Source organism: Chelmon rostratus, chromosome 17 (assembly GCF_017976325.1).
Source record: "Chelmon rostratus isolate fCheRos1 chromosome 17, fCheRos1.pri, whole genome shotgun sequence".
Classification (NCBI taxonomy): Eukaryota; Metazoa; Chordata; class Actinopteri; order Chaetodontiformes; family Chaetodontidae; genus Chelmon; species Chelmon rostratus.
In genome coordinates this window covers 18,265,095-18,281,595 of record NC_055674.1, presented here as the reverse complement: position 1 = coordinate 18,281,595, position 16,501 = coordinate 18,265,095, and the positions used below count along the sequence as shown (strand labels likewise).

General features: G+C 41.4%; 1 protein-coding gene and 1 non-coding gene across 2 annotated transcripts in view; one reads left to right on the top strand and one right to left on the bottom strand.

Annotated features, from left to right (window-relative positions):
- Window positions 1-341: 341 nt before the first annotated feature.
- On the top strand, window positions 342-423 carry trnas-aga. Its single transcript has one exon. It is a non-coding gene; the product is annotated as a tRNA-Ser (tRNA).
- Window positions 424-6,243: 5,820 nt separating this feature from the next.
- Window positions 6,244-16,501, bottom strand: part of LOC121621086 (growth factor receptor-bound protein 2) — a 30,061-nt gene continuing 19,803 nt past the window's right edge. Inside the window, exons 3-6 of the mRNA XM_041957396.1 lie at window positions 13,372-13,469; window positions 9,901-10,023; window positions 9,044-9,212; window positions 6,244-7,074 (exon numbers count right to left, since the gene is read on the bottom strand). Of these exons, the coding sequence (XP_041813330.1) occupies window positions 6,889-7,074; window positions 9,044-9,212; window positions 9,901-10,023; window positions 13,372-13,469 (576 nt within the window). The 3' untranslated portion in view covers window positions 6,244-6,888. The remainder of the gene's footprint in view (window positions 7,075-9,043; window positions 9,213-9,900; window positions 10,024-13,371; window positions 13,470-16,501) is intronic.

Genomic DNA, 16,501 nt, shown 5'->3' with positions numbered 1-16,501 from the left:
GTGCAGCTGTCAGATACAGTGACGTGACGACGTAATTACGCACCTGCACAGGATCAAATCCTGCAAATGCAGACATTCACAACTGCCTTGTGGGTTGATATTAAGTCAGACAGAATGATGGGGGTTGGTTTACTTAATAAGGACAAAGATTAATCTGCAACAGTTCTATTTGATACAGTAATAAAGGGATAATGTTATAGTGCTCCATTGCAAAAGCAACAACGTAAAATAAGGTCTGTTGAGTTTCCGTTTCCTAAACTAAAATTACAACCATGACTGGGATGGCACTACTGTGGCTACATTCATGTTTGAATTGAGGTCATGTGACCGTTTACGTATGTGTTGTCGTGGCCGAGTGGTTAAGGCGATGGACTAGAAATCCATTGGGGTCTCCCCGCGCAGGTTCGAATCCTGCCGACAACGAATTTTCATATTTTTAATTTTTCCTACTCAGATGTTGCAATCAAACTCCTCTTACTAAATACTGTAATACTACCAAACGTATATCATGTTATGTCAGGAAACGGACACATCCCATAAACTCCTCTCAATGACACCAATCACCACTGTTACTGGTTTAAAGTAATAAAACAGCGCTCCCAACTGGTTAGCTGCCGGGCATCGCTTGAGACTTTATTTCGATATATAATGAATACATTTTTAACAAATCTTGGAGTCAGGACTAAGGTTCCTTACAGGAGCCATTGTGTTGTGTTTATATATACTGTGTCACACACTGGTTCGATTAATTCAGCAAGAGGGAAATACTAATGCACTAAAGAAATATAGCAGGCTATATGACCAATTTAAAAAATATTTTATGTTTTATAAGCATGTTTTCTCCTGATTTTATGAATATGATTTGATACATTGTAGAAAAATCTTTATTGTCTGTGTCTGCATCTAATTGGCATTGCCACCTCATTGTTGCAAAACAGCTTGTATATAACTGAATGAATTATCTTTATTGAGAACTAAAGTCATCTCTCTCTAAAGATTTTACCAGGCAGTGTGGAGATCAGCCAGTAGGCGGCAGTAATGTGCCATAAATGGCTGAAGAGAGAACGTGTGTCAGTCTCAGCATGCTAAGTGAGCTTGAATAGACTTGGTAATGATGTATAAAAAATGCAGGTGGGGGAGCTTAAATTATATTATTATCACTTAAATTATTTCCAATATTTTGAGAGTTTCAACTTTCATGCTAGAGAGTGAAACGATGGAACAATATGAGCTCTCCCCCCACATGTCACCTCTCTCTGCTGAACCCTTGTCTGTGCTTCAAAAGACTGTTTGCACGAAGGGTAGTTAACAAGTAAAACTGTCTCCCTAACAATGTTCTGGCAGCATAATAATAATTATTATTAGTTCTGGAGGCTCGGGAAATGTTAGGCCTTGAATGCAACTTTTCAGTTGCAGCTTGGCCCCCAGTTTGACCCTGAAAGCACCCACAAAGCAGCCGGGGAGCTCGACACGAGGCAGCAGCGTGTGAGAGTGTGTCGGAGCTCGTCTCGTCCACCTGTTTTTGCCAGCGGGGAGAGGAGCGGAAAGTCTCAACCTTTGCATGCCACACAAATACGTGTGAAATGAGTGATCTGATAACTCTGTCACATATCAGACACCTTCACAGGGACACAGATTGTTTCCGTGCAGCCATAATTCAATTTCTTCCACGAAGGAGTGAACACCTCAGTGGCAGGCTGTTACCCACTCAGGTAACATCATTAATGACAGTAAACATGGGCAGAGATCGACTCTGAAGAGCTCAAGCAGAGGGGAGCAGTGTACTTAACGAATATATGGATATTAAATATCTCTTTCTCATCTCTTTGTAGTAGTTTTGCCTCTTTTAGTGGCTTTTTCCCGCCTCTTTTAGTTGTTTTGCATCTCTTTGCGGTCATTTTTCTTCTCTTTGTAGTAGTTCTGTTTTCTGTGATCATTTCTTATTGGCTTGTACTTGTTTTGCATGTGTTTGCAGTTGTTTTGCATGTGTTTGCAGTTGTTTTGCATGTCTTTGTGGCCACTCGGTGCCTCTCTTTAGTGGTTTTGCATGTTTTGTGGTCGTGTTGTGTTTCTTTGTGGTCATTTTATATCTCTTGGTGGTCGTTTGATTTGATTTCCAGCTTTCTCCAGTAATTTCTTGAAGAAGCTTTGATCCCGGCTGGGGCCCCTGGTCCTCTATCCAGCAATCCATCCATGACACTAACGAGCCAACTACCTACAGTATTACCTTACCCCTCTGGCCCCGTTAATGGAAGCAGTCTTTGTTTTCATACTCACATGCCCTATGATATACACCAAACAAAAAGGCCTTATTTTTCTGTTCCAATTTTTAATTAATCTCAAATCGAATCTGTCCATGAACCACCGTGTCACTATGTGTGTGTCAACACTGAACTGAAAATGCTCACCATAGTAATGATGCTGAGGGACTGGCACAGACAGATCACGAGTTCACGCGCCGATAATAATCTTCTCAACTCGGCACAAAATGTCCTCCTCACTTGCAAATCCTCAAATCATCTTAAAATGTCCACACGCAGCGGAGAGCAGTGGGCTTTTAATGCTGGCACTGCTGTTGTTGACTACTGTAGCAGCACCATATGGCAAACAGCCTAGTCAAGCCCAGAGGCAAAACCCCTGGGGCAGAGTTCGTCATCAGGCCTTACACTTTAGAAAAGCCTCCCACAACCATGAGTGGCTTATCATTTCATATAGGTTTATATACACAGTGTACATGTCATATATTGATTTTATTTAAATAGCTGTGCCACCAGTGGTTCCTGGTAAATGTCAGAGATGAATAGAAGCACTGGAGCAGCCTGATATCTTTCATAACTGGAATACATTCCAGATGAGAGGGCTGGAAAGAGGACAGCAGCGCTGATGTAACAGTGTCTGCTTAAGGCCGTCAGTGACAGAAATGAAGGCAGAGAGGAGCCGGATTGAAGAGAAGAGCAAAAGTGGCGCTCTGAGTGCTAAAAGTCAGAATGTGGAGCAGACGGAGCACCAGACCGCGGCTAATGCGACGTTAAAGATCCCACTCGGCTGCTGCGGCAGAGTGCTGCGTGCAGAGCACCCCGGGCTTCCTCTTCATCGCTTCTTCAGATCAGCCGACACATGCACATCATCTGCACCCCGAGACAAGCGCAGCATGGGTAAGATCCTCTGAGGGTGGACTGTATAGGCGTTGTTGCATGTCTTTATTACAAGTCAAATAAGCATACTGCACTGTTGAATGGATTTTTCCTGTGCCTCCAAGGAATAAAAATAAACCCGCAGTCTTCCCAGCCATGATCCTTATGGCTGGGTGTTATGCACAGCTCAAAGCATGTATTTATTTGCAAACATGCTGTGCTGGTGAAGAAGCTCTGTTCTCTTTGAGACACTTGTGCTTTCTTTTTGCCTCCAGGTTTGACCTGACGAGCGCCGCTCTAAAACTCCTGCTTTACTGGGCACACGCACAGAACCGCCATCCACAGACGAAAAACAGTCTGTGCTTTCAACTGTGTTAACAAGCAGCAACAGATCTGCCAAAAAATCAAAGCTTTGCCTGATAGTCACTGTGCATTACTCATCACAAGCAAGGTCCAAGTCTGCAAGCTGGCTCTCATGCTGCACCCACGTGTATAGAAAACCAGCGACTGGCCAGAAGGCCAGCAGCAATGTTGAAGCTATATAACATTTGAAAGAAGAAATAATTTTTTCCTGTTACAAATGGAAAGTTGAGTTCATAAGAAATAAAATGCAGCCTTGGCCTCACGCAGGGGTTTTGCTATGGCAGGTGGCTCACGGTGGCTTATGTTAAGCTAATGTAAGATAAACATATGCATATAGCTGAGTAACGGTTAAAACAGTCCATTCACTGCCGACATCACTCCTGCCTGTTCTTGCTGCTGTCATATTTCAGCACGCTCCAAACATTAGAAAAACATTTCACACAGAAGTAAAACACAACGTACAACCCATATTCAAAGAAGGTTGGGACGCTGTGTAAAACATAAATAAAATAGCATGCAATAAGTTGCTCTTTGTAAATATCTGCTTATTCTGAATTTGATGCAGGAACATGTTTCAAACAAGTTGGGACAGGAGCAACTAAAGACTGGGAAAGATGTGGAACGCTCCAAAAACACCTGTTTGGATCATTCCACAGGTAAACAGGTTGGTTGGTGACAGATGATAGTATCATGATTGGGTATGAAAGGAGCATCCTGGAAAGGCTCAGTGGTTCACAAGCGAGGATGGAGCGAGGTTCAACACTTTGTGAACACATGGTTGGATAAAGGATGTTAACAAATGGGCTCAGGGGCACTTTGTTTGCAAATCATTGAATTCTGTTTTTATTCATGTTTTACGCAGCGTCCCAACTTTTTTGGGTCTGGGTCATACTGTAAGACACTTCAACGTTGTCCTCACCCACTGCTACAAGACTCACTTTAACTACCCTTGATTTGCAGTAAAACCATTAACATTCTCCCTGTCATGTTTGATTCTTTAATAATCTCGTCCATCCAACCAAGAAAGTGAATAAAGATATTCCCTAAATGTCAGTCCGTTCCTTTAAATGTAAACCTCGGACACGCTCACACTAAGTAGACAGAGGTTACGGCTGGTTAGTGAAGAATCACTTTGACAGTGACTGAACAGCTCTCTCTTGTGGAGAATGTGCAGCCTGCTAAACACAAATAAGCAAGTTTCTGAATGTATGAGTCAGTTACCACACAGGTCCATGAGGTATAGCCCATCTGAAATAGACATCACAAAAAATGATTCTCATTTTTTAATAATTGCATTTTATTAATTGAAAAAACAAAAAGAAAAAAAAAAACCAAAAAACAAATGCAAATAAAAAAAAAGAGCAAAAACAAAACGGTATCATTAGGTAAGACGAGGCGAGAGACACTTAAATAAGAAGAGTTCCATGTTGGTGAGGGTAAAGGGACAGAGGTGGAGGTGGGTTGATGTGGAGGGGGAGGAGCGGGGTATTGTTGATGGGACAGATTGGATTATATACACTGTTTCTCACTGCAGGACTGGCAGGCCCCATAAAGGGAAGGGGGCTCAAAGTAGCAGGTCGGAGACACTGAAACACCAGAGAGAAAGGCACTATCCAGAGAGAACAAGAAAACACAAACCAGTAACACAAACACAGTAAACAAGCACACACACACACACACTCACACACACACACACACACAGGACCAGAAATCGAAACATCTGACAAAAAAAGTGCTTGACCACACGCCACACTGGACAAAAGGAAAAAAAAACAAAAAAAGGAAAAAAAAAAAAACAAAACCCCAACAACTTTTACATCATTTACACAGATCTCTCAGCTTTTAGCATAAAAGACAATCTCTCAGTTTTCTGAACTGTTAATCTGTGCCAGCTGCAGATCTGCACTGGTGATTACACAATGTGATTATCCAAACTCAGCCTCTTCGCTACGTGCAGGTATAACAAGGAGGAGAGCGTCTGCCGATGCATGCACGTCATGGATGTTTGTGAATACGCGTGTGAACGACCTGTACATATCCTCATACATCATTCTCTTTACAAATGAATATCGACAACGTTACTATTTCAGCATGTCTTTGAAAATCCCTTGCATGGTTGTGTAGTTCAGTTCTCCGACCCTGCTTCCCTCATGTTAATGTCTGGACTCAGTCAGCTACATTCACTGCCCAAGTAAAATGGCTGCAATAAATACATTGGCTTCGAAAAGGTGGCTGACCTTTATGCAGGGCTTCGTAATACAACAGCTCTTGCAGCGTTCATGGCTCGACTTGCTGGTCAACATCAGCTTCCTGGACAGGATCAGTTTCTCCTTAGAGAACTAACTTTACTTTCCTTGCATTACAGACAAGAGAAACCTCTTCAAATGGAAATTACGACCCCTTAAATATCATGCTGTATTATCTGAGATCCCTCAGATAGACTTAGGAAAAAAAAAATAAGAACAAAAAAACAAACCTTGACTGACAATTCAGCACATTCTAGAGCTACTAGGTCTTATCCAGACTAACAAAAGATTGAACATAATTTACAAATGGAAAAAAATACAATTTGTGATGAGAGGTAAAACAGACAAAACACATACAAATATATAATATATATTCTTAAAAAATGGATTCTCTCTATAGTTGATTTATTTATACAGCCAGTGGCTGATGTACAATGCTCACGTGCCAATGATCTTAGACATGGAAACTTGCTGCACTGAAGATTGCATCTTTTTTTTCTCTCTCTCTCTTCTTTTTTGTACATTTTTAAAACCATTTCTTCTTTTTTATAGTTTTAATGTTTTTTTTTTTCTTTAAAACAGAGTTAGGATTTATCGGTAGGCATTTCATTTAGGTGATTAAAACAACATGCGGCAAAAAAAAAAAAACAAGGAAAAAAAAAACCAAAACAAACAAAAACAAACCAACACAAAAGAAAGGCAGAATGTTAAGAAGTTAAGGAGAAGACAGAAGCAGCTGTGGGAGCGGTAGAATCATTTGGTTATCGTCACGGTTGGTGTACTATTCTTTAGTTTCTCTGCATTTAGATTTCCCTCAAAGACAGTTCGGTCCTCACCGAGGCGTTCACTGGGGAGGTGAACACTCTCAGCACAAGTAAAAGTTGATTTTGCTCAGCTGCCACCCACACAGCGACGCCTACGACAGCACTACTCCTGCTTTATCTCTCTCTCTCTCTCTCTTTCGGTTGTTTGCCTTCTTCCTGTCTGCTCCTGTTATCGTGAGATGGCGAAGAGGGGTGGAGGGGTGGTTGGGGGGTTGGATGGGGGCTGATGAGATCAAGAACAATAATGATGATGATGGTGATGGTTGCTGTTGTGGTGGTTGTTGTTGTTGTTGTTGTTGTTGTATACATGGTTCTGACTGTTTACATGTTCCGATTGACAGGCGTGACATAGTTGCGGGGGAACATGCCCGTCTGGCCGTGGCAGCCCCCTTTCCACCAGTTGGGGTCAGAGTTGTCCAGGACTTGGATGAAGTCGCCACGTCGGAAACCCAGCTCTCCTTCTTCCTGGGGGTCAAAGTCAAAGAGCGCCTGCACGTACGTGGGATGCTGCGCAATCAGGAGAAGGAAAGAGGTAGAGCACAGGTTAGCGAGGGTGTGACAGCAACGTTTGAAAAAACAGGAATGAAGAATTAAAATACTGAAAGACGAACACTGAAGCATTCCCACTGATTTCTGAGTAAATGGGGATTCTTGGTGGAAAGGCACAACATGCTGGTGTTAAGCAGTTAATTCATGTGAGTATGACATCCCGGTTATAAGATTTGTATGTTAAATGAGGAATAATATCCGACAAGGTTCCTTGTGAGCAGGGAGAAAAAAAACACGTCCAATTCTAGTCAAATCTAGAAAATACTAATCTGACTAGAATCAAACAATCACGCTGCATCCTGCTGCCAACATTACCTGTCCTCCATAAGGCTATGTGGCCCCTCTCTCACTCTTTCCCTCGACTTGTCTTACCTGCGACTTCCCCTCATTTCTTTATTTTCTGTGTGGGTTTTGCTCACACTTCCTCTCTTCTTTCTCCTGCAGCTGTCCCTGAGACCTGCAGCCTTCGCTGTAGCTAACTCGCTCCTCTTCCTGACGTCCAGGTTCACGCAAATGTCACACAAATTTGAAATTAAATCTTCATGGTTCTCTGAGAAGCTTTTACATGTTTTTTTTAAGAGGTTACACATATAAAACTAATGCCAAGCTCTTTAGCTAAGCCTCGCTGTTGCTGTCTTTCCCTCCAGCCAGGGAATGAAATGAACACATGTTGGCTGTGGCAGGTAAAAATTTCAGCTCACATGCCACCATGGCAGATAATATTTCTTAATATAAGAAAAACCTATTTTTAAAAAGGAATTCTTAAATTGCTTAAAAATAGTCCGGGATTAAGGCTACATGTTACATTCCATATTTGTACTGCACGGGAGCACAGACTTAGTGATCGCAGTGGCAGGTGAGGAATAAAAGTGTATTTTCAGACCCTGCCTAGGGTTTAACACTGGTGCGCTAACTCAGAACAGTAAACAAACACTGACGTTACAGGTGTCCAATTATACTTTCCAGTTACTAAACGTTAACTATTATCAGAGAATTTTCACTGGCAATGATGAATTGTGAAGTTTTTATGGAAACCAAACACACACTGAGGTGCTTCCACAGTTCTTTAGCAGCTTTCTTGCAAACTACTGAACATTGATAATATACAGGAGGCAGCATTCACTGTGACAAATAATCAGTTTTTTATTCTGGGTTCAACTATGAATGAGATTTATGCAGAAGACACTCATAGACAATAAACTGCGCATCACAGTCACTCAGAAAATACTGCTGATGTTGTCATTAGTTCTGACTGCGTCAGCTGACCTGGCACATGATCACGAAGAGAGATAATTCAAATTATTTTCACCTGTTTACCCATTTAGTTTTTCCCTGATTGGATTGTAATAATTAATTATATAGTGAGTAGTGTATTATGTGCAGCACTTTAAAATCCTCATTCTCAAGACAAACTATTAAAGAGGGTCCCTATAAAATACAATTTTGTATATTCAAATGAATTCTTAGCACAATACAGATGTTTTCACGCATCACTGTACCATCTTACGCCACAAAGCCACAGGCCCTGACATCTAATTCAATTCAAACTAAGCACTGCATATAACACAAGAGCTGAACCGAGAGGCAGTGTCATGCAAACAACTCAAACTCAAAGCAGCAAATTTAAGAAAGCCGAACAGGATGTTAAGTTATTTAATGATGTGATGATTTAGTTCAGAGGGAGGGAAAATTACCCCTGAGCATGTACGGTACAAGTAAGTTTGAAGGGTACATTCAATTATATCCTCATATGAAAGACATGTTCACCTCTATGTAGTTTATATACCTTATCACTCTGTAAAAAAAAACACATGGCCATTTTTACTGTTTCTCTGCCCCGGGTGTCACTGTGATGGTAGTTTCAGGAAAACAAGCCCTGATCGCGGAGTGTGTTTACTCTTGCTGGGGATGGCATGTCAGTTCTTACCTGGGTGACCTGCTCTATGTCTCGCAGAAAGATTTGCTGATTGCGAGAGACTGAGGTGGAGCGGTGGTAGTCTACCAGCTCGTTGAGGGAGTTAAACTTCACCACCCATAGGAAATACTTTCCAGCCCCGTCACGAAGAACCTTGAAGTGTTGGACGTCGTTGCCATACCTGCACAAGGTCACAGAGAGGAAGGCTATGAGGAGGGGATATTAAAGAGTACAAGGGTACAATTTCTGACAGCCATCTACACTTCTTTTTTTTTTTTGCAGGCAAAGCACAGATTTAAATAAATGTAGTGGAACACTGAGGCATTAAAGTCTCTTATCAGATGCATTAGTCGTGTCTATGACAGACTGATAAGTGCTAGTTAAATGAATGAGTCATGCCAGTAACAGACTGACGTTCATGACTAGCTGACAAAGTGGAATCAGGACAGTCCAGACAGTAATTAAGATCCATATCTCTGAATCAACTTTACATGTAACCTGCTGTGAACTGATCTGAACTGTGTCTTTTGGGAAGGTCACGATGGAGACAGACAGATAAGAGGAAATGAGCTCTGGATGTGTCAGCTAAAACAGTAAGTACTCTTAGGGCCAATTTCCAACGCACTAAACCAAATGATCATAACTGGCAAACGCTGGTCACCAGAGGGCAGCACTGAGACCTCACAAAACAAGGAAGAGGCTGTGCTGATGACTCAGACAGACCAAGTATGGAAACTTGTGAACCTGATCAGTTGTGGGGAAACTGTACACTGATGTAAGGATAATGTGAAATTGTATTTATAGAAAACAGTGTGAGTGTGAATCATGGTTTTCCCACAGTGGTGCGTTGGTGCAGCAGTGCTACTTACTTCACAGAGAGGGAGAAGTCTCCTGGTGCACTCTCGCTCTCTCTGATGAGGAAGGCCCCATCGTGCCTCTGTTTGTTTAGCATCTCCTCTGCTTTAGCCCGGGGAATCTTCCCAAAGAACCACCTGGAGGAGGTAGAAAACAGGTACAAGTCAGCACTGACTGAGTCATCTTCCTGCATACACTCGATCCATGGAGTTGAGCAGGACACTGAAAAAACCACCTGTAATGAATGTCATTTTTTTTTACATTCAATTCTATTGAGGTTTTCAAACAAAGCTTTGAATGTCATCGTCATATTCTATAACATCATCACCCTAAAAAATAAATAAATAAATCCTCATGCTTATGATCAATTTAGAGTTTCGTTTCATCTTAGCTATATTTTCCTCCCTCTGTCTGTGGACACAGAGAACAAACATCACACCTCTTGCTGGCTGGGAGGTGTGAACTGAGGAAACAATATTGTGGTGACCGTGCTAACCACTGATCTCTAGCTGCCCAGTGGTGACAGTCAATGAAAAAAAACCCCATATAATTCAGCCTTAATTCTGAGTGGTCTTGGGCCGGAACGTACTGCATCTACACACCAGGAAGTAAGGAAAAATTTACACAAGCATTGGTCAGTCCTATGAAGATGTACTGTCCATCCATATACCAGGAAGTAGATTAGTCATCATCTAATTATAGTGGCAAAGCCAACACAAAAAATAAATGTTTTGTTCCCTAAAATGTCCTCATGTGCACTCACGAGCATCTGTGTTTAAAAGTCTCCAAACTGAGAAACAGTAAAAAGAACAGACTCAATTTGAGATTTGAAGTCAGCATGTTCTCATCACTTTTAAGAGGCATAAATGTATTTTTGTTGTATATGTGCTACTAATATATCACTGTGAGAAATCCCTGACAGAGGGGATAAGCGGGAGCGATAAAGATGGATGGAGAGGGGAGAGACAAATGGGAGACAAATCCAGTGAAAAGCTCTTTACTTGTGTAAATAATTAAAAAGTACAGTCAGCCAAAAGATGACATCTTGGCTCCTTTACACGTAGGTGAAAAATCAATAATGAAAGGGCCAACTCTTGATCTGCTTTGTATCTGTGCCTGGCAGCAAAGCGCGCCTGCACACAGTCTCTTTCCCCGTTTGATGAAAGTGATAGCAGAGCAATTAATGGAGCCAAGGAAACGACAGGAGGAACGACCGGCAGTACTATCAGCAACAGACAAACCTACTGATCTCCCCCTGCGAGGGGAAACGCTTGAAAGCATTCATTGCTGCTTCTACCACTCTTATTCTTAATAGACTCACACAAACCTAAGCATTAGCCACAAAAACACAATTACCGTTGGGCAGGGAAACAGATCTGTGTACAAACAGAAAGCACTCTGACACACACTGTGTTGCTCTGCTGTATGGCACAGCTGTGTGTGCACGTCTGTTGAGCTGTGTGGGTGCCTGGTGCTTTGGGATGGCACTTCATTGTCACCACAATGGGAGACAAAGGCAAACTCCAGCCACTTCACTGCCCTGTCACCACCGTTGCTAGTCCATGTAGACCAAGTACTGTACTGGGTAGTTTTCTTTAAACAAAACCTTTACAATAAACCTATGTTTTACACAAGAAACTATTTCATTAAAATCAATCTCCCACAGGTTGCACTGTACTGAATCACAGCGTAGTGCCCCATATTCTACTGTGCCAAGACAAGTCTGACTCAAATTATACTGAATAGTGGGCTGGTTAAAGGACATGTAAAAAAAAAAAAAAAACTTCGGATGACGTCATAGGATTTGGCAACACTGAGACATCAGACAAGCTCTGACAATCACTGTCGTCTGTGCCATGGGTTTCATCGTGGGATTTAGCCATAGTGGAAATCTGGCCTGCTGGCTATTTCACAATAAAAGCAGTAATGGAATATCTTCAGTTGGGAAAACAGGTACTGGAAGTGTTGAGTTTCCATTAACAGCAATTAACTGTGTAAACATGCACAACAGCAAACAAAACAACAACCAGGTTTTAGAAGTACGAGTAACCACACTGACTGCAATCAGTTTCTTCATTAGTTATGATAACTGTATTCTACTGCTGCTCTGCATGTTATTACCTGCATATTCCAGGGGAGCTCAGCTATGCTTTAAATATTGAAAAAATAATTTGCAAACAAACTGCTACCCAGGCGTGGAACAAAGTGTTTGTAATACAATGCCCTACTTCACTAGCTAAGTGCCACATGTGGAAATGCCAGGTTCTGCACATGCACCACAGTTAAATGGCACAGCCTTTCCTGCTCTCTCTGATGTGGTCAGGATGAGTGGCAGGAAGTAAAATTAATCCGAAAGCCCTGATCAGAAAGCAATAATGATGTGATAAGAATCAGTTTGAGAGGTGAAACAGGCAGTGATAACTGCTCACACAAATCTCTCATGGAGTCTGATGACAATATTAGCTATAACATTGGAGATGTGCGAATGTAAAAATATTCCAACATTGTCTCAAGTCACATGGTCAGCTAATAGAATCCATTGATCAAGCAAGACAATCAGACAATTTTAACCTATGTTTTTTTATGTGTGTTTTTTTTTTTTGAGTTATACAATTTTGTATTGCTATGAATGGACAGTAAATACTGGCTGAATAAAACCACCCAAAATCTTTTTTAGAATAATCTGTTAAGTTTTTAACAACAGGACAATTATTTCACTATTTTCTTTTAGCGTTTCAGCCAACCAATACAAATAATTCATGTTTGGCTAGATGCTATGCTAAATTTTACCATACGTGCTACCTTTCTGTGTGTATATTATGTTGCAGAAAACATTGCACTCAGGATGACTACGTTAAAACTTTGGATAAAAGCCCTTGGGATCCTTCATTATAATGATTATGAGAGGCTCAGTGTTACAGATGTATGAGGCAGCTAAATATGGATTCCCCCACAACCATAATAAAGACTGTAAACACTTGAGTATTGTTGTTACCAATATAATGACATACACCCCCCCCTCCCCTGCAAGAAAGGTACATCTAATGGAAACCCTGCAATGATGCAATGAGGTCAATATTCAATTATGTGTAAGAGGCCTCGAGCACATTAATAAAGAGAGAGCTAATCTGGCACTGAACGCAGGTCCAGAGGTAGTGTCCTCTAAGGATCCTGCCAGGCATTCTCTGAAGTGGTTACACACATGCACACGCACACAGGCGCACAAAAACAAGTCTCATGAAAGTGAACAGGACAGTTGTAGTTCACGCCTACTCAACCTGAGCAGCTGACGGTTAATATGTTCACATTAATTTTTCAGTGGATGCAGAGAGAATAAAAACATTTTATGTTTATATTTCTTATATATGTATATATTTAAATTATACATATTCTGTATATATATTGTATGACATGCACAGCATAAAACACTCTTTCACACATACATTAAGGCTGACATTAGAGAAACTGGCATGCGTAATACTTACGGATGGGCTTTCATCTCTATGTAATTCTTGGGGATGAAGCCGTCTTTTCCATTTAGCTCTGCCTTGTACCAGTTCTGATCACACTCTTCATTTAATACCTGGTGTTGACAAAAAGAAAAAAAGAGAGGAATTGTTGAGGTGGGGGCCACACACAAATGTCAACAATGGTAAGTTACCAACCTCCTGAATTTAGCTTTAAGCCATTTCATTTAATTTCCTGTGACCTCAGAAGGTGCATGTACAGTGTGTCAGAGAACTGCTTGATAAATATGAGGAGACCACAAAACTAACAGCAGAGGAGAGCAGACAGGAGAACAAACACAATTTAAAATGCTTCAAAAGATGGCGTCTAACGTGTCTGTATGTAACCTGCACCTTTAGTTATAGACTCATTTCGCAGTAAACCTCAGTGACACAGATAGCTGAAGGCATTTGTGTCTGAAAGTATCGCGGCAGTGCAGGCGTGTTGGGCTAGTGATGCATCGATGAGTGTCCAACTCAATTTGTACGTGCCGATTTGTCTTTGTGTGAGTGTGCTTACAGAAAATGGATTGTGCTGAAAGAAATTAACCTTCAGACTGCAGCCGCTGATCTAACTTTAAAAAAGGTGGCCATGAGTATATTCTAAGTTGAAATTTTATATTTTTCCCCCGCAGCACAGACTTAAATTGTCCCTCTGAAGTGAATGTCATATCACTCAATATATTACGGTATGTGGATTATTTGAAGCTATTTCAAAGCTCTAGAGTATTCATTTCCATAAAAACCTCTCAGAGTTTGGTTGTCAGTTTCTAAAAACAAATAAGATTTACAAACAGATCACAACAAGAAAAAGACAAGACAATAATAAATAATAATTGAGGAACAGCAGTGCACGTTATTCTTCCTTACAGTAGCAGAGAAAAACTAAGCAACGGCACTGAGTCGTGCAGCCTTCATTTGAATGATGTTGCAAAAAGCAGTCAAAGCCCATGTGATAATCTCAGCCTAATTTATGGCCACCACAGGCCAACAGGGTATAAAGCCAGAAAAGCAACAGAAAAGGATGTGATACACATGTCACACAACCAGTCTGTCACTTGTTTGACTCTTTGAGGAGCTTGAAGTAAAGCAGGGCGAGCATTAATCTAAACCCTCTCAATCCAGTCAGGCAGAATCCTGTATTGGAGAATGACTCAAGTTTCACTCAGAAGAATTACATGAGTCAAGTTTGTGAAAAAATGTTTCTTTCACTGTCTTTGATCACAGCTCATCTGCATAATTCATAGGGAAAAAAAGCATTTATGGCTAAGACAGGCACGCAATCTTTCATGACGATTCAGTGGAGGGAGAAAACATCAGACAGAAATGACTGCTGACAATCCTCGATGGATATCAGACTCCAACATTTCTCCTCTGTTCCTCTATTTCCTAAATCAGAACTTTGTTTCTTTGCCTCCGTCTTCCTCTTCCCTTAAATTCATAATTTCCCACTAACCCAGCCCAAGACAGCTGTCCAATTGGCCCCCGTGCGAGTGGCCTGGGTCTATTTGCTCCAGTGAGCCTGCAGAATGCCAGCTGTCATTGGCCCTCCCCAGCTGCTAACCCTGCACAAGACCAGCATTACTGGATCAGGGAGTGGCCTTGAACCAAAAACATAAGTAGGTTGAAATCAGAAGTGGGGGGTTGATGGGTGTGTCTATATGTATATGTGCGTGTAACACAGTAGACTTAGAGATACTGGGGTACATCTGTGATACAAAGATGTGGAGAGACAGACAGGGGGAGTGTGTTCATGCTAGTCAATGTGGCGCTGCCTGAGCCAAGACTCAAACAAAGGCCCTCAGCCTCTGGGCTGTGTGTTGACACACCAAACCAACCCTTAAGAACTAGTGCCTACAAAGGCAGACTGACCCAACACTGAGTGGTGTTGCAGCCAGCTGACTGTTCACATTTCTATTGGCATTGTCAGCTTGAGCTCTATTGCTTATATGAATGACAACAAGACTACAGCTGTATTCGACTGGCTACTATACTAGCAGTTTGTACTGATTCGGCCACCAAATCAAAATCAAAATTTACAGTGTACCAAAAATACCCAGATGTCGTACTGATTCGGCAAAGATTTTCAATATGTGTTGGACCAGTTTACCTCTCCTACTGTGTCCCACAAGGCAAAGTTTGTTTTATTTAATCCAAAAATTCACTTCTGAATTTTTTTAATTTGAGAAATCAACTATGTAGATTTATTTCCAATATTGTATTTTTCTAAAAATTGATGGTGAATTAAAAAATGTGCTCATTTTCAGAGTTGAGAAGCTGTATAAGCATCTGCAGTAGTAGCTAGCTAGCCAACTAAACACACTCAGAGACCGCACAATCACACAGACCACTGCAGCCAACACAGCAGACTTCAGCAACAATGGCAAAAGAAAGTCAGGCCCACAACTGAAAGGTATCTGTAGCTTTGCTTTTTAATTGCCATTACCTGCTGCATTTCCCCATCTGGGAATTTATAAAGCCTATCTTCTCTTATCTTTTTGCAGGGTTTTGGTCATAAACCAAAGTTTTGGACGGAACTAAATTTGACCTGATGATGGCACTAGATGAAAGAACACAGGAAAGAAAACACACAGGAAAGAAAAGAAAGCAAACTGTGTCATTCACTAATCTTGCCTTCACCAACTGTCTCCACGAATTCAAAACGCCAAATGAACTGAACTGCTGTCAGTAATGGAAGACCCGTGCCAACGTGCCAAACACACACGTGTGATTATTAGCCAGAGACACCCAATGACCAGCCAGCAGCTGAACGTCAGCTTGGTGTGTCAGGGCCTTAAACAAGTCTCACAGATACTGTGAACTCCAAATAACCACCTTTTAACACACACACGCACACACAAAATATGGGAATGCAGGATCCAAACTTCTTCACACATACACACAAACAAAACAGCACCAGTTCACCCACTTGCAGCTGATTTACTTTAAAACAAACATAAAAGCAACAAATACTGTAGGAGTACAAAATGCGCTCTTCTACAGTATTGTAGGTGGAAGAGTCACATAGACAATACTTCAACCTCACGACCCAAGGCTGAAGCCTACTTGCTGGCAAGCAGCCACTCCACAGAATGGCTCTTGATGCAAT